At 32.5% G+C, this 19,695-nt stretch overlaps 1 protein-coding gene across 2 annotated transcripts in view; it reads right to left on the reverse strand.

Moving 5' to 3' along the window:
- Positions 1-19,695, reverse strand: part of PRDM2 (PR/SET domain 2) — a 184,562-nt gene that overhangs the window by 127,832 nt on the left and 37,035 nt on the right. For both annotated transcript variants that reach the window (XM_051988511.1, XM_051988510.1), the window contains exons 3-5: positions 17,301-17,418; positions 11,899-12,002; positions 5,494-5,646 (exon numbers count right to left, since the gene is read on the reverse strand). In XM_051988511.1, the coding sequence (XP_051844471.1) occupies positions 5,494-5,646; positions 11,899-12,002; positions 17,301-17,418 (375 nt within the window). The remainder of the gene's footprint in view (positions 1-5,493; positions 5,647-11,898; positions 12,003-17,300; positions 17,419-19,695) is intronic.

A 19,695-nucleotide genomic window follows, 5' to 3' on the forward strand; every position in this document is an offset into this window, starting at 1 on the left:
TCAACACTCAAAAATTGAAGAAAGTATAATCTGTTTGTGAATATTATGGTGATATTTAAAAGGAAAAAAGTTCACTTATAAAGAGTGAGCTAAGACCTTGTGAAAGCCCAATCAATAAGGCACAACTTGGGTAGTTTCTACCAGAATGGAAAGTCTATTTCTACACAATTCCTAAGGATTTTCTAAATATGGAAAGGCCTACACAGAGAATATTTACAGAAACACTTTTCAAGGTAGCAAAAAGGAAAGGAGGAAGGCTAATAGAGAGGAAACAAATGGTTTCTCAATTGAGAAATGATTAACAAGCATGTGAATTAGGATGTCAAAGATAAATGATTATACCATAGAAAGATACAAGCATCAGGAATTCAGATATATGGAATGATTTCTACGAACTCATACAGCACAAACTAACCAGCACCAGAATATACACAATCACAACAACATTAACAAAAACACTAAAAGGTAATGGCATGCTGCAGAACTCTTAATAACCAACCAGTATAGAGAACTGATTATGAAATATTCTTCTTCCCTTCTTTCAGTGGAGAGGTGAGACACAATGGATGAGGAATGTGGCACAGTAAGAGAAAGTTACATTTGGCTGATTTTCCTATAATTTATTTTTGTTATAAAGGAAGGTTTCCAGGGGAAAATCAAAAGGGAACAAGAAGAATGAAGTAAGAGAGAAGGGGGAGGTCTCAGGAAGAAAAGACTCATTTAAAGAGAAATGTTGGTGTGAAAACAAAAGAGAACAATACAAACTTTTTAAATTTTGCTTATAGACCTTTTACAATTTATGATTTTTGTACCCTTGTGCTTCTATCCTTTGTGAATATATTTCATTTTAGAAAAATATAATTTTAGAGGCAAATACTGTCTCTTTTTGAAATGAATGTTGAATAAAGAAAATGTCCAATAGTCAACCATTTAATACTAAGAATGAAAAATATATATGATAGTGATATATAAAATAAAAATGATCAAAAAAAAAAAAAACCAGAATGATAGAATAAAACAAATATATGGTATGTTATTGTGGTTTTATTCTCTTCTTCTTAACAAAATAAAAATGGTTGAAATTTTGGAGTTTAGGTTTAAAATGAATTCCACATTTGGTTCTCTTGGAAATGGTAGCTCTTTTTAAGTGTTGTAAATAACACATTTATAATTTTAAAAATTTTTTAAATGATACAAATACTTATCAGAAAACAGATAACATGGCTTATAGATTATTTTAAAAACATACATATAGTAGCAAGGATAGAATTTCACTAAGAGGTAGTGAATTGTTTTAAGTATTCCTTAACAAGCTTAATGATCCTATGATCCTTTTCCAATGAAAAGGTTTCTTTTGTTTTTCTTGTTTTTTTAATGCATGAAATAAATATGTTTTCTGGTGAACACCAAAGATCAAAATTCATAAGAAATTCATAGACAGGCCAAGAGTAGGCATTTCCCAATCACAAGGCACATTCATGTGCAGAGCAGCTTCTAACTCTTCCCTATAGTTTCTCCTGGTGTTACTCCTTAGAACTTCTACTTATATCACTTCTTCCAAAGGCATATTAATTTGCAGGTACTATTTTTAACAATCAAAGAAGTCGGGGAAGCTAGGTGGTGCAGTGGATAGAGCCCCAGCCCTGAAGTCAGGAGGACCTGATTTCAAATCTGGTCTCAGACACTTAACCCTTCCTAGCTGTGTGATCCTGGGCAAGTCACTTAGCCCCAATTGCCTCAGCAAAAAAAAGAAGAAAAAAAAAATCAAAGAAGTCCATATTATCAAAAGAAAATGAATTCCAAGGGATCTGAACTACCAACGTCAAGGCAGTACAGTTGAAAAATTCTAATAACCAACCTGTCTTTCCTAAGCCTTGCTAAACCTAAGTCATCATACAAAGAACTATCTGCATTTATGGTTGCTAAAGGATGAGAGGCTTGGAGAAGTATTTTACCATACAATGAAAATTATAATGCTATTTGCGTTTTCTGTTAGGCTTTTTGATACTTCTTAAAATTGTGCTATAAATTCCTCTATCCAAGTAGGAAACAGTTAGTTTTATCATGCGAGCTCACTGATCTGTAAATCTGGGAGTGCTGCTCTCTTGGTTTAAGTTACACTGTTCTGTAATTCACAGAGGTTTTCCCAATCTCTCTAATTATATTCCTTGTTTCTTAAGCCACAATATTATTTCATTACATCCATATGCCACAATATGTTCAGCCATATCCTAATTAAAGGACATCTAATTTATTTCAAATTTTTGCTACTGCAGAATGCCACTAAGATTATACTGTTATATATTAATCAACCTACAAGCATTTAAGCATCTAATATATTCCTGGCACTAAGGATTCAAAAACAAAAAATGAAATAATCCCTATTCTCAAGAAACTTATCTAGTCAAGATATAGCACAAGCACATATATATGTAAATTTATTTAGGGTAAGAACTGTAATTTTATTGACTTGTAAGTTAAGAAGCTCCCTCTCCCCCAATGTAGGCAGGGCATCATCACCTGACATATTCTTGAACTCTAAGAATTGAAGTGCCTTGCCCAGGGTCACACAGTTAAAATTACACACACACACACACGTATGTATATAAAAGATCAAAGAGCTTGAACCAAATTGAGTTTTTAGTGATTTCAAAACTAGCAGCCTATCTATTATATTATGTTTTCTTCTCAGTATATACAAAATATTCAGAATACATGTCTTTTTAGAATAAAGAAAAATGCAAACTTATTATTACTATTATTAATAAAGTAGCTAGAGAACACTAGTACTTGTGTAAAAGAAGTGCTTAAACTGAGCCTTGAAGAAAGTGAATTTTATAAAGCAGAATTGAAGAGGGAATGTTTCCCAGGCAGCAAGTACAAGGCAAGAGTTAAAAGATGGAATACCACATGGAAGAAGCCAGTCACACTAAATTGGAGGGGAGGCAGGAGCTATGTAAAATAAGGGCCAGAAAAAATAGGTTGGGTTCTATCTATGAAGAACCAAACCTAATCCAAGTTCTGCTACTCTACTGTGTTGATGACTTTAGGACAAGTCATCACCCCACTGTGGGACCTTAGTTTCCTACAAAAGATGAAATAATTGGATTTAGGTTATTACTTCTAGTTGCAAATCACTTCTATCACTTCTAGTTACAAATTCTAGTATCTTACAAAATACCATTTTGCCATTTGTTTGTGGCACATGGATGAAAGAGGGTAGACACAATGCTAGCAGACCAACATCAAAAGGCTATTTTAATATTCCATGGAGGAGCATTAAAGGCCTGAGCAAAGATAGTACGCATTCTAATAAAAGATTTGGCAATATAGAAGTAATAAACACTAAAGACTAGTTATTTGAAAAGACCTATAAAACATATAAATCTTTAGTCAACCCAAATTAGAAAGAGGAAGAAAACCAAATAAAATTTAAAATGAACAAAAGGAAATCCTAAAAGAGAGGAAATAAAAATTATCAAAATCAAGTATGCATTTAGTTATATGCCAACAAAATAAGGGATTCAGAAGAAAATATAAAATACACAAATTAAAAGAATATCAAATAAAAAATAAAAGTGAGCTAGATATAAATGAACCACTAAAAGGAAAAAAAAAAAGAATGCTAACAAATTTTATTATTTATATTTCACATACTCTTTTTATCCTTTTATTTTTAGTACCAGATTCTCTCCTTCCCATACTCATTAAGATGGCAAGAAAAATGTTTTTTATAAATATGAAGTTATGTAAAACAAAATATTCTCTTATAAAACTGAGAAAAAAAGCCATCTACAAAACTCAAGAAGTACATATAATCCTAAAACTTAAACTAAGGAGGAATAAAACAAAGGAAGAAAAATGTAGAATTCACTAATTGAGTACTGATTCAAAAGCTTTTTCAATGTCTTATTCAAAAATGATTATAGAAATTTATTCCAAAAAATTATTCATTACGATCAAAAATTATCATCACCTACTTTCTGGGGTTGTTGTAAGGACAAAAATGAGATAATTTCTGTAAACCATTATATAAACTAAAACTACTATATAAATAGCAGCTACACAGCAATAACAAAATTTAAAAAAACAATAGAGAGGTTCCATTCAAAATAAAGATGAAGTATGTAAAATATTGGAGCCAGTTAATTAATACACACTCAAAATCTGTGTAAAATGATCCTTAAAGAAATAAAGAATAATTTAAATAACTGGAAGAATAGTTAATGCTCCTAGCTAGGCCATTCCAATAGAACAAAAATGACAATAATACTTAAATTAATTTACAGAATGAGTGCTACTAGCAATCAAAATAACCAAGGGGATGCAATAAATTTGGAGGAATAAAGGTAAATATTATGGGAAAATAATAGTAGACAAAGAAGATAATTTTAATTGACTGATATTTTAAAACTTAGGTTTTTTGTTTGTTTGTTTTGTTTTTTATAATGGTCCCTTCTAGCTGCAAATTCTATTTGTCCTACAAAATAATTCAGAAAACCAAAAAACAATCAATGTACAAAATCTCTGATATGAATCTAATAAGCAGGAAATATAGAGAACTAACAGAAATATATGACTAAAAGTCATTTAATTATAGTAGGTAGGCAAAGCATATGAATAAATAGTTCTCAGATGAATCACAAACAACCAGATGAAAAAAAATCCTAATTTACCAAGAAGAGAAATGTAGGCAAATTTTAACAACAAAAAAATTGTTTCATGTCACACCCAGAAAATTAGCAAAGATAAAACAGTGAATGTTGGAGGACCTGTGACAAAACAAGTACACTAATATGTACTTGTGGAGAAATAATTTGTTCAAATAATTCTTAATTTCAATTTGGAAGCAAAAAAAAAATGACTAAAATGTCCATATCACTTGACCCAGAATATCTACTATCTAAGCACATAACCCAAAGGAGGTCAACGACAAAGAGAAAGCACTCATATACACCAAAATAATTTATATGTACTATATTTTCCCCAATAGCAACAAACTAGAAGCAAGGTAAATACCCAATGACTGAATAACTGCTAAACAAAGTGAGATGCACATAGGTAAATGGAATATTACTATGATATAGGAAATTATGGCCATTTTTATTATGGTAAATTTAATGTGTTACAGAGGAGGAGTGTGAATATAAGTGATATAAAAACAGAAAATAGGAACCTGTGATTTCATTGATACAGGAAGGAAGGAAAGGAGAGAAGAAAAGAAAGAAGTTCTCCCTATGCAGATACCAATACAGTTGCAGATTGGTAATTTATCTGTTTTATAGTTTCTCAGAATTGCCTATCATACTGCAGGCTTAAGTGACTTGTCCACAGGAATACTGCTAGTACATGTCAGAGGTAAAAACAAAAGGTATCCATCTTTTGCTCATCAAAAACAAAAGATAGTAATAAATACTTTATACACACATAAGCACACATATACACAGATTTTCTTTATAAAAATGGCATTTGAACAATGGAGACAAAGGATACCTTCAAAGTTTTATAGTAAATGGTCCTGTTGATTTCCAGTGGAAAAAGATTTTGCTCCTTTCCTGATCGGGCCCAGTTCACATACCGAAGCCAATTCCCTTTCTTTGGATCAGTGGCATCAACACACATCCATCCCAAGTTTGGATAATATACCTTAAAAAAAAATTATTATTGTTGGTGTTGTTAAAGATGTGGTACTTTAATATATAATACTTCATAGTACACAGAGAACTTCCCTCACAATTTTGTGAGACAGGAAATATAATTGACCACCCTAGCCAACAGGAGTTGCTTCTATTATTTAGAACAATAATTCCTAATGTGGGGACCAACATAATTATTTCAAAGTATGCTGAGGCCCAGGTGCATAATGAACCTTGTTATTTTGAGTTTTCTTACCTCTAACAAAAGGAGTCTTATGATTCAGAACAGTAAGAACAAATACACCGTATTAAAAACAAGTTTATTTCTATTTTTCAAAAGAGATTTAGATTCTAGTTAATATAAATTATCTTTTCAGCACAAATTAATTCATAGTAGCTTTTTATCACATTTTTTCAATTAATAAAGGCTGAGAATACAACTACTATCAAATGGAGGTTTCTGAAGTAATGAAATCTGAAGAAACAAAAAATGCAGAATATCAAAAGAAATAATGGGAAAATATGGGAAAAGGAAACTGCATTTCCAAACTGCAAACAACAGTATAAAGCATATTCAATAAATCATTTAATATTAATTTTTTAAGTATATCAATGGAATGGATTTAACAAAGGAGAAACAAATAATGAAATTCAATATCCCAGGGTTTGATAAACCTGAAAATATAAATTGCTTAGGAAAAAATTTCCTATCTGATGAAAGCTGCTAGTAAAACTGGACAGCAGTCTAGCAGGAATCAGGCTTAAAAGTCCACTCTACATATATTCAACAATAAATTCAAACTGATAAGCAACTTGAATTTTAAAGTTTATACCATTAAGAATCATAAGAGAAGCAGATTATATATACCTTTTACAACTTTGCAAAAATGTATCCTTAAATAAACAAGGGCTAGAAACAATTTTAAAAGATAGAATAGATAACATGAAATAAAAACACTTCAATAAAAGTACATCTAGTTAGTTAAGAAGTGATAAAAAGAGAAAAAAATAGCAGTTAGACTTAATACCAAAAGTCATTTTTCACCAGCTAAGTGACCAGAAGCTATCAACAGATTTCTTCAAAAAAGAGCTGTGAACTATTAACAACCATATGAAAGAATGCTTCCAACTACAAATATTAAGAAAAATGCAAAATCAAAACAATCCAAAATGTTTCACCTCATATCCAGCAAAAAGACAAAAATTATCAGATGCAAAAGTCAACATTGGAAAAGAAACTGAAAAGAGTTGTAGAGATAGATTAATGCATTGTCGATAGATTGAATTAGGACAATTTTGCAAGATTTATTGTCGAATATGGTATAGAATGTTAGCCAAAATCTAATTTCTAACAGACTTTTCCAATTTTGCCAGATGTATTTAAAAATTGTTCATTTATGTTTTCAAGTTTAAAGAAGAATGAATTATTGAAAAGTAGGAAGTAGGTCCTTTCTACTTACAACAGGAAATGTATTTTGTTTTTAAAATCAAACAGGTGTCTGTATTTTATTCTACTAAAAATAAGAAACCAGTGACACCTTTTGAACAGAGAAGCAGCACAGTTAAACCTGTACTTTGAGAATATCCATTTGGCAGTTAAGTAGAAAACAAAATGAAAAAGGAGAGACAGAGAGACCAATTAAGAAGCCACTCTCCCAACCCTGAATTTAACTACCTGATATATACTTGTATTTTTATGTATTCACTGAATATTTACGTCTCCTTCATTAGAATGAAAGTTCCTAATATGTACAATCTTATACATGTTATTTCATTCTTTCTACATGTATTCTCTAGTACCTATATGGTACATAGTGGACACTTAAATACTTATTAATATGTAGATATAGAATGTAAACTAAAAGTCCAAGCAACTACTTGGAGTGGATAAAGGACTTGATCTTGGGAAGATCTGACTCCAAATTTTGCCTCAGATATGATGTACTATTGAGCAAGTCACTTAACTTCTCTTTGCTGCAATTTCTTTATAATACCAAAGTATTGGACTTGATATCCTCTAAGGTCCATTCTAATTTGCAGTCTATGATCCAGTGTTTCCCATTTAGGGATTAATTTTAGTCCAAGCAGTTTGAGTAAAAAAATCTGTAATTATCCCTTACGCAATAAAAGACAACAAATATATTTTTCCTATGCATCTTTGAAGTATGTACGTGTTTGAAACATTATTATCACCTAAATGAAACTATTACGACCATTTGCAAAACAACTTTGGTGTTCATACAATGATTACATTCACTTCAGACCACTTCTAACTAAGCATAATGTATTCTTGCAGTTTGTCACTAAATAGTTTCCAAACTATCCAAAAACTCAGCATTTTAGTAGCAAACCCAATAAATAGCTAGATGTATGGGTATATCTTCATTTACATTCTGTAACCTGCAGCAGAGTAATCCTCTCGTTTCTATTACCCTATAATCATACTTCATCAGCTGCATAATCAAGCTGTTGACAAACATATGCATTCTTACAGCACAGTATCAGGTTATTTGAAAACCATGTTAACTAGGCATTCATATTACAAGTCGTCTAGAAAGCATCACAGACCCTCACAAATGTTCTGCCAAAAACAACAACAACAACAAAAAACCTTACTGAAGTAGTAAGGTTATTTTCCAATTTAAATTTATTCTCCATTTACTTCCAGCTGGAAGAATTTCAAATGAACTGATTAGAAAAACTGATCAATCATTCAGTAATCTTAATCAGAGTATTATTGGGTATGCTACTAGTAGGAAAAAAAGTCTGAAGGGAATCTTCTCTTACAAAAGTTAATTTATATGTAAATATTGTTAAAAGTAAAGCAGTATATGAAATTGAACTTCCAAGTATACTCATTGTTTAGTACAGTGCTTGTCACTAGGCAATAAAAAAGTAAATATCTCATATAACAGCTATTCATGTTCATTAATTTGTTAGGTAGCAAAAATCAATCAATTTCCACTGCCCAGAAAAAGTCCTTGTAAAATTCTAACACTATCCAACACATATTTGTATGAACAAACATTTTTACTTTGTTGCTTCAAATCAAAATGTAGAAATGCATTTTACATAGAACTAGATTTCAATTTGTCTAGTGTTTAATTAAATATTGTAAACTTTTGAACAAAAAAATTTACAATACTGAAATTAAATTTATGTCATTACATGGCATTAAATAAAAGTTATGGTGTTCCAAATTGTACTACTTATTTAAATTGTTATTTCTGGGACAACTAGATGGTGCAGTGGATGAGAGTACTGGCCTTGAAGTCAGGAAGACCTGAGTTCAAATTCAAATGTGGTCTCAGATACTAGCTGTGTGACTGGGCACATACCAACTGCCTCACCCCTTCCCCCCCCCAAAAAAAAAACCTAAGTTAACAATGTATTTTGAAACTGTGTTTTGGATGTAAAGGAGACATTTTAAAAATTCTGCTGAATTGAAGGTATTTTTTTCTGAATTATCTCCCATGACTCACCAGCATTTGCATTAATTGGTTGTCCACTACTATGCAGTTTTAACACATTAAAATTTGGCTCTTTCTGTACCAAAAGTTTGGAGACTTCTTGGTTGCCAAAGCTCTCATTTCTACTTCAATTCTCTCACATAATTACCCATTTAAAATAATGACTCTCATTACTAAGAAAACAGATATGGACATAGGATAAAAAAATTAACTAAACTTTTGTTACAGAATGAATAGGCTTACAAGAAAGACTGAGTGCACTCCACTGCAAGAACCCCTTAGCATCCCTGGTTTCATGGTCCTATTACACTCAAAATCTCAGTCACTTCCACATTGGCATGAAATCTAATAGGAGGACTTATGCAGGAATGATATTAACAACTAAGGCAGGGTAAATATAATAAACACCACAGGACAACAGAGGAAAGAAAACATTGCACTTCATCTTTCTTCATCTTGAGAACATGAAAATTCTGAGGAAAACAGCATAAGCCCCTAAGCACTCTAAGGGCATTGGTGATTTGTGTACATCATAAGAGGAGCTCCTTTTCATGTATAGATTGGACATGAATCTCTTCCAATTCTCAAATTCTATGATTCTATAAAGAACTTAAATATTTGTTCTTCAATCAGTCGGGGGAGGGGGGGGAAGTTTCTTCCCACTGTACTTAACTCTGTGTAACTTGCTACTCCATTTTCACTGGTTCATCTGAACAGGTAGGGGGAGTTAATTGCCTCTCTCCCTCTAGAAGCTAACACTTCTAGAGCACTTTAAGGCTTTCAAAGCATTTAAACATACAGTCAATCCTCAATATTCATACCTTTAGCTTTTACATCTTTAAGCATTTGTGTAATTTTTGGCAACCTTATTTTCACTTTCACATTGGTAACCCTGCACATCCATGCTTATATGGAGGAGTAGAGGAAAAAAAAAAAAAAAATGAGCGGTATGATACACACAAGTCTGTGGAGGAGCTGGTATTCTACAAGGCTCTGCTATGCTCCCATATTCCAAGATCCTTAAGGATCTGGATACAGCACACAAAGCAGATGTCACTGATGGATTATTTCTAGCTAGTGCATCCTTCATCATCACCAATGCCATGTACTATCCATGAAGGAAAGAGTTTCAGAGATGACATTAAGCCCTCACCAGTCTCAGTATTTTCCAACAGTAGTAGCTAAAGTCCCAGCAACCTCTTTCATTATTTTCAGAGAATAGCCAAAGAAGACCAGTTTACAGCAGTAAAGTATCCAGTACAATACCCATCTGACAGAATGGGAAGTAAAATTCAGGTAAATAAAAGTTTTAGTTTTAAGAATCTTACTTGCTATAGTGTATAACACTGCAGATAAGTGTTATAAAAATAAATATTGTCTAAAAATCAATTTTGGGGGGCTTTTTCAATTGATAATGTTAGCAGAAAAGATCAGAGAATTCTAGGAATTACAAGCAGGAAAAATGTTTTGCAGGTTACCAATTTTATCTTGTATATTATATTTCAAGATTATTTCATGATTATGTTAGAGAAAGCACATATTATCTGATGCTTTGTTATAAAGAATTATATGCAGAAAGGCTCATTTTTAGCAATTCTAGCTAAAGACTACAGTCTTTGATGGTCACAGGAAATTAAGCCCTTATTTTCAGTAGATTCAATGCATCAACATTTCATGTTTTTTTTTTTTATTTTTATGTCATTTTCTAGGAACATTACCCCCCAAAATTTGAGAATTCACTGTATTATTTTATTCTCATATCATTCCAGTGAGAGCTCTTATTATTCCAATACTACATATGAAAAAAATTAAGGCAAACAGAAGTTAAAAAACTTGCCCAAGCTCACACAGCTAGGAAGTATAAGAAGTTGGATTCAAATTTGGGAATTTCTGACTCCAAAGCCAAGCACTCCCTCCATTATAACACATAACTACATATAACAACATTTTCCCCTTTCCCTCCCCCATATTTATGTACTATTTTAATTTTGCAAAATGCTTCAGTTGAGATTTATAACCATCATGTCAAGTACTGCTGGTATTATTTCCATTTTGCAGATTTTTAAAAAATCAGTTCAAAGGGAAAGCTAGGTGGAGCAGTTGATAGAGCACTAGCCCTGAAGTAAGGAGGATCTGAGTTCAAATATTATCTCAGACACTTAACACTGCCTAGCTATCAGACACTTAACACTGCCTAGCTATGTGACCCTGAGCAAGTCACTTAACCCCAATTGCCTCAGGGAAAAAAGAAAAAAAAAAAAAAAAAAAACCAGTTCAAAGAAAAAACATCTGTACTTTTAAAATACCTGTAGAACTAAATGAAAGAAAAATACTAAAATACTCTTTCCTTTGAAATTAAGACGTCTTGCATCTTAATTTCTCCTAATTTTAGAATTCCTAAAAATTCTTAAATTTGAACCAAACTGTTTCTCATAATACACAATACTATAAAGTACAAGACCACTTCACAGGAGGCCAAGCTCTTACTGCAAAGCCTACAAACAGGGCAAACAAAAAAACCACAGCTGATATTTACTGCAGAAAAAGGCCAAGTTTTGGTTTCACGAGCAAAATAACTGCACAAGCTCTTATTTGTGCTTCAAGGAAGAACATTTCATATAATGTAAACAAACATTCCTTGCTTTACATCTAAGAATCTAAAATGTAAGGAGGGAAGGATTAAAAATATATTAAGAAATATCAAATATTCAGGGAGAAAAAAAATCTTATGTTAAAAAAGATTGCATGCAACCCTTATTCATAGCTTGGCTCAGAACCCTGTATATACTCACCTCCCACATGTACACATTGTTCTTCACCTGAGATCTTTTTTTCTTGTCACCAATAAATGGGCCAAACTTTTTCCCTTTTAAAATTGGCTTTGCAGCCCAGACACCTAATAGGTAAAAATTAACAACAAATAGATTGGGTTACTGTTTTTTTGTTTTTGTTTTTTTTTAAGAGTAAAAATAGATGCAAATTTCAAAAAGTAAATAAGGAAAGATCAAAAAAGGCTAGCTTAGCATAAAAGTAAAATTTCATTTAAAAAATGGCAACAAAAATTTTGTTTTATTATGATGAAAAAAGTATACGTATCTTTTTAAAAAATTTTTTAAATTTATTTATTTATTAAAAGAAAAAACTGTCATATACATAGCAGAACCTAAGAAGATTCAAAATATGAAACAATAAATTTCCATCTCAAGAAAGCCTATGTAATATTACATGTTGTTGTTTTCTTTTGTTTTGTTTTATTATATATAGCTTTTTATTTACAAGTTATATGCATGAGTAATTTTACAGCACTGATAATTGCCAAACCTTTCGTTTCAATTTTTCCCCTCCTTCCTCCTCCCACCCCCTAGATGGCAAGATGACCAATACATATTAAATATGTTAAAGTATAAATTAAATACAAAATAAGCATAAAGTATACATATCTTAAGCTATCAAGGGTATATAGTTTATAATCACAAAGCTAAATATTATAAATAGAATTGCATTATACTTAAAGGACAGGTACTTAGACAAATTCTTGCTTTATTAATTTAAAAGAAATATTTTGTAAGACAACTTAGTATAAGCAAATCACCACATTATAATATGAAAGCCTTTCATTACATAAATTAATTACATTCAATCTTAATATGCATAATTAATTAGGAATGAGTCATATCTAAATGTTAAACAAAACTGAAACCATCACTTAGGGGATCTTTTCCTAGCTTTGTAACTCACTGGTCAATGCTGACCCGTTCATAAGCTTAGTTCAATCAAAAACTGTGGAAACAAAATTAAAGTAACAAGGCAGTATTTCACAGAGTAGCACCTTACTCATCCAGCCCCATCTATTCAAAGCAAAGCAGGAAAGAAACTTCCCCAAAAGGCTTCTCCTGGCAGCCCAAGGAAATGACAAAGTCCATGCTGCCCTACAGCGTATGATTTGTCCTTCTGGTAGAGGGTCCTTCCACAGTTATTTCATACAAATTCTTAACTAGCAAGTGTAAGTAATTTCAATTTCCTAGCAGATTAAGAGAGCTTGTACTATTTTTTTATTAAAACTTACTGAAGGTAATATATATTCCTGTGGTGTTCTCCCTATCAGAACAAACAAATGTCAGCGTGACCATATAAGAAAGAAAACACTGGAAACACCAGAGACAGAACTTGAAATGTATAGCTACATAGAGCTATTTTGTATGCAGGCAAATAGTCCTATATATCTCAATAAAGCCTAGTAATATCACTGTATTCCAGCACAGTAGAGCAAGTAAGTGATGGTGATTGAATCATCAAGAGAAAACAATTATTTTCAGAATATTTTGCAAGATTTCCTGTAACGTTCAGGTTAGCTTTCTGGAAGTCCTTCGGATGGGCCTTGGTCTCAGCAGGATAGTCACCACAAGAATGATCAGGAATAGAGTCTAGAGTCTTAATTCTGACCCAGTCTTGATCTTAATGAAGGAGTGCAGGAGGCAGGAGAGCCATCAGGAAGTTGGTCAAAAAATGGAATATCTCCTTTCCAGTTCTTCTTAGCCCTTACATACCTTGTTGTAATTACATCATTACAACATACTGATTATGTGTGAACTAGAGAATCATTACATCACCAAGCTAAGTACTAAGTATATGTATACTAAAGAACCATCCTCTATCTCATCAATTCCACTGAGTTAACATCTTGTAAGTATCCTTGTTTCAAGTATACTTCCAGAATTCTGGCCCTCTATAATTTCTATGAAAAACCACTTTAAATATAAAAAGTTTCAGTACTTATGGAATAAACCACTCAATCAAAAGTTGAAATCAAAGGACCCAAACTCATATTCCAGTTCTCCTACTATTATTAACCATATAAACTTGAGTTAAAATTCACTTCTATTCTTTGGACCCATATTTTCTCCATAAAACAAGGGAATTACAATAGATAAGATTCCTCTACAACTTTCAAACTAACGAACCTATGAATAATTTTAATAAATCTTCTATCAAGAATGCATTATTACTGATTTAATACCATTCAATTTCTCCTATAATCTTATGGTTTTGTTTGCTAAGAATTATAAACAAAATTTAAGGTGAGTTACCTCATTCTGTCACAAGTTTGCTATATTTTACAACTGAAACTTTATTATTAATCTGTAAATGAACACTTTGCCTCCTCTGAAAAATCAAATAATGCTAGATTTTAAAAGAAACTCTATACACCACTTGGGACAAATATTATTTAAATAAACTACCACAAATGTCCATCCAACCTCTCCTTATAAACATTCTATAAAAAAGAACCCACATTTTCCAAGGCAAGTGATTATTCAATGGGGAGCTCTGTTAGCAGGTTTTATCTTATTTCAAGCTTAAATTTGCCTCTGTAGCTTTTAGGTCTGTTCTCTCCAGGCAAGCACTATAAATCCAATCCCTCTATCATATTAATTTCCTTCACATATATTATCAATTAAACCACCATTGATTTTACCTCTACCATATGTTAGGCATTCTTGGAAGACAGCCATCATGTTCCTCCAAGATTTACCTTCTCTAAGTCAAACAATACCTTTAATTCTTTCAAAGAATCCTCATACCTCATGAACTGTAAGTCTTTCACCTTCCTGGCTCCAACCTTTCCTTTGATATGCTCCAAATCATCAATGTCCTTCTTACAATTATACAATTAATTAAATCCAGAATTTAAAAAAAAAAACAAACAAACATAAAACCATGCTCTAAATGTGGTCTGACTAGGAGAGTACTCTAAATGTGGTCTGACTAGGAAAGTACACCAGGGCTATATTCTTCTTACTCTTGGAAATTACTATTTTAAATCCAGCTCAAGATCAAATAAGCATTTCTGGTTTCCATGCCACATTGTTAACTCATATTAAGCTTATGATCCAATGAAGATCTCCTAAAAAGCCATGAGAATTGCCTTTTAACATCTTTGGTTCCCATCTCTAAATCTATTCACTCAAAAAGCACTAAATGTTCACTAAGTCCTAGGCTTTATCCTAAACAATGGAAATATAGAGACATAAACAAAAGAGTCCCTAACCTGAAAGAAGTTACATTCTATTGGGAGAAATAAGAAGTACACACACATATAAATACAAAACATATACAAAGTCATTTCAGGGGAAGGAAACAGCAACTGGAGGAAAAGCTTTGTGTAGGAGGTAGTACCTCAGTTGAGCTTTGAAAGAATCCAGAAATTTATTCACAGTGGCAGAGCTAAGGCAAGAAAGCATTTCAGTCCTGGGGGACAGCCTGCACAAAAGCCTAGAGACATATAATGAGGAGATGTGCTTTAGTCAGGGACCTAGAAAAATTACCTTACCTCCCTGTCTCTACTGTTGAAGGATTTTTTGGCTTGACCAAGGTCATAGGGTAAGGCAAGGATAGAAAGGGAGGATCTAGGACCCTGGCTTGATTCATGCCACTTACACTATACACTGATATTTTACAATTTGTGTACATAGTAATAGCACAGATTTGTTATTATGCTCAGATAAACAATCCAAGAGAACTCATTTTCATATATTACAGAATAAAATGAAATATATTTTCTTAAGGACCTTGCTCCCATTTTGCTTCTGATGTTTATTTAGTATGAAGTTGAGTCCTTACTTAACCATATTTTAGTCTAAACTGTTTTTACTAATTTTTAATGACACCTAGGTTAAAAGCAAATTTCAAAGACTATAAAGGATAAGTGGGATTTTGTAGGCTATCTTTATAGAAAAATCATACCAGGAAGGACAGGAAGTTCTCAAGAATGAAATTCTAAAGCCACAAAGAGGAACCAGTACATTGAGGAAGAAAATGTCGCCTAGAGCCAGAAATGGATGTGAAAGAAGCTCCCCAATTGGTTCTGATTTTAAAAAGAAGATGGAAAAGCAAGCAACTAGGTATGAGTAGTCAATTGTGACATGATGAGACAAGACTAGCATCAAGAGTGTGTAAGATCACAGCACATGGAAACTAATAAGGAAGATAAAGGAGCCAAGTCATTTGTAGCTCTGATGAGGATCGAAAAAAAGATCAGCCCGTGCTGGAGTATTGAGGAAGAGGGGGAACAACGGCCCACTGGGCCCTCACAAGTACTTTCTTAAGTGAGAAACAGAGAATAAACTTGCCGAGCTATTTGTACTTTGATTTTTGAGAGACTATACACAACCTGAGAATACTGAAAGCCTAAAAAAGGCAGGTCTCCCAATTTTGAGAAAGAGAAGCAAATGGAATCAGTAAATCATAGGCCAAGTGGTTTGAATTTGGTTCCTGGGGAATTTCCAGAATGTATCATACAAATTTTAAATTTTTATCTGTATCTTTTTTAAATTTCATTTCCTCTTCATCTTGCCTCAAACACAAAGAACCTTCCTCTTATTCTTTGCCATCTCCTCCAGCAGACTGCCCCACTGTCACCTCCACTTACCCTCAATTTCTCCCTGTCTGCTAACTCAGCCCCTACTGTTTACAAATATGCCTATGTCTCCCCAATCTTTAAAAAACCCTCACTTAATCTATCCACCTCTACTACTCTGGGACAAAACAAGGACCAGAAAGAACCCTTGGGTGACAACAGCATGGCCATGATCACTAATTAATCAATTCTTTCTGCTAGGTGAATTCATCTAATTGTATTACCAACCCACTTCCCTCTCTCTATCTTACAAGGAAAGTCAACAACTTTGTTAAAAGTCAATAATTCTATATCTAATGAATTCACCTAACACATACTAGTCTAATTTGGTCAGTTTTCTTATCTGTTTATAGAAAGTCTTATCCAATCATAGGATTATTATGAGGTAGTTATGATATTTATGAGTGATATTTATGACAGTACAGTAAAAATTGTAAAGGACTCTATAAAGGGAATGGGCTATCATCATTTGTTATTCAAAGAGAAACTTTTAAGTACTTTGGCATAATCTTATTTTTGGGTAGCAACTACTCTCATTTACTTTCTTTTTAAGTAATTTTTTTAAATTTCCTGTCTCATTTCAATTCATTTTCAACCTGAGATGTAGATTGTAAAGTTCTTAACTACTATTTCATCTATTCAAGTCAGACAATAAATATGTAGAAAATTCCCTTATCTTAAAATATGAAAAATTAGATAACATTCCAAGGTTGCTAATTTTTTGTTGTTGTTGTTGCTAAACTTTGTCTAATATTTCTTCCTAACTGTGTTACTCACCAATCCGTGTCTTGTCAACAGCAGATGGAAAAAGCCTCACTTCCTCAGGAAGTCCTCGAAACACATGTTCAGGTACATCAGCCAGGGTCTCTGGGGCTTCCAAAGACTCAAGAGTGTTCTAAAAAGTTTAAAAAAAAAAAAAAAATCTTATCAGAAGGAAAAAAACAAACAGTTTACTTTGTTGTTCTTCAAGTTTAATTAAGCAGAAAGTAAAATAAATAAATACAAGAATGTGGGCATGAAGTGGGTATCCCAAGTAAAATATGCTATGAGATACTCCAATAGTTGCTTTGTTATTTCCCATTACTTGTTTATAGGTTTCCAAATAGTGGACAAAAGAATTTTTAATAATTCAATAAAAGTACCTGGCACGTTATAGTTGCTTAACTAAATGCTAATTATTTAAATAAATAGCCTATTTTATCAAACTACCTTAACCCAGCAGCCAAATAATATCAAAATTCACTTTTAATCATATTATCCAATAGACTTACATCATACTTTAAAAATGGAACAAAAAACATTTTAGTCTAACATATATCTTAAAAACATCATGACATAAATAACTAAAGGCTTATGATTTTGTCACTATAATAATCAATTACATTAAATTTTTCCATAATAAAAAGAGTTAACCCTAGCATAATGGATAGAGACCATCTTCTAAAACCACAAGACCTAGTTTCAGGTCTCATCTCTGACTTATACTGGCTATCATCACAGGCAAGTAACAAGTTTTCTCTCAGTGTCCCTCAGATAAGCATTTACTAAGCACTTTCTGTATGCCAGTCACTATGCTAAGAACTAAGAATACAAAGAAAGGCAAAGTCCTCCTTGTTCTCAAGCTCACCTTCTAATGGTAAAAATAACTAAAAATAATGGAGATCCACATAAAACATATACACAAGAAATGAAAAGGAATCTCAGGAAGAAACAGGCAATAGCTGCTGGAGGGAAAAGAATAGGGAAGTAGGTAAGGTCTCCTGAAGAAGGCAGAATTTGGGCTGAGTCTTAAAGGAGCCAAGGAAAGTATGGAGACAGGGATATGAGGGCTCATCTTCCAGGCACTGGAACTAGTCAGGCATGCAAATGTGATGCAGATCACGTGTGAGGTAAAGCAAGAAGGCCACTGTAGCTGGATCATAGAATATGTGGAGGGAAGTAAAGTATCAGGGGACCAGAAAGGTAGAAAGGGACCAGATTATGACAAGCATTAAATGCCAAACAGAGCATGTTATCCCTGATCTTGGAGGTCATAAAGAAACACTGGAGTTGAATGAGTGAGAGTAAAACACCTATGACCTGTATTTTAAGAAAGTCACTTTGGCAGTTGAGTGCAGAATGGATTAGTGCTAGGAGAAATTTGAGGTAAAAAATCATGGTGATGGTCCAGGTAAAAAGTAGTAAGGGCCTGAATTAGGGTGGTATGAGTAGAAAAAAGGGAAAGCACATAAGGGATGGTTTTGAAAGCTGAAATAAAAATATTTAGAAATAGATCATAAATGTGGAATGTATGAGAAGACAAGGATGACCCTAACACTACATGTCTAAAATGTCTACAAGGACATTCCAGTTAAAGATGATCAAGATAGTTGGTGACTGAGGCCTGAAATTTAGGAGACTAGCTAGGGACTGAAATTCTGGGAACCATTTGCATAAATATGATAAAAAGTTAATTATCTCCATTAATAGAGGGAAAATTCTTATCAATAAGTACAAAAATGAGATTGAGTCAAAATAAATTGAATGAAAATAAAGTAAAAAGGACACTAAAATAAGTTCATCACTCCCACCCCCCAATATCCGTGTCCCCCCCATACAAATACAAAGAGTGAATACAGATTTAGATCTATAAAGGTAACTTGGTACACTATTCTAGAGTTTTAGAAATAAAGAAACTGAGGCCTAGAGTAAAACGACTTGCCCAATGTTCCTAAAGTAACAGATCAAGATTCAGACCTAAGTTTTCTGACTTTACATCTAGAACTTTTCACTGTACAACACTGTTCCCTATTCTTTTAAATTAATAATAATTTAGTTCCCTGGATAAAATAATTTTCATGTAAAATCATCAGAAATGAAAAATGGCTATTATAAAACTACAAATCAAATTGTGGGAGATATATCAATTCAGAGTATTAAAAACAAAATTTACAAAATTTTATCACATAAAAGCTAAAAAAAGAACAATTTCAGTTCATTGCTAGACAATTTTAAGAAGGAATAAGCATTCTCTAGTTCTGTAGGTCAGACAATGATGTGACACTTTATTTAAAATAACTTTAAATAAAAAGGACAAATCAATCACTGCAGACATCTCAAAATTACTAAGAAAATATTTTGCACTAAACAGAAAAATATCAGTTGAGGATTGCCAAAGGAACCAATCCCAACA

This window comes from Antechinus flavipes, chromosome 3, assembly GCF_016432865.1.
Source record: "Antechinus flavipes isolate AdamAnt ecotype Samford, QLD, Australia chromosome 3, AdamAnt_v2, whole genome shotgun sequence".
In the NCBI taxonomy this organism is placed as follows: domain Eukaryota; kingdom Metazoa; phylum Chordata; class Mammalia; order Dasyuromorphia; family Dasyuridae; genus Antechinus; species Antechinus flavipes.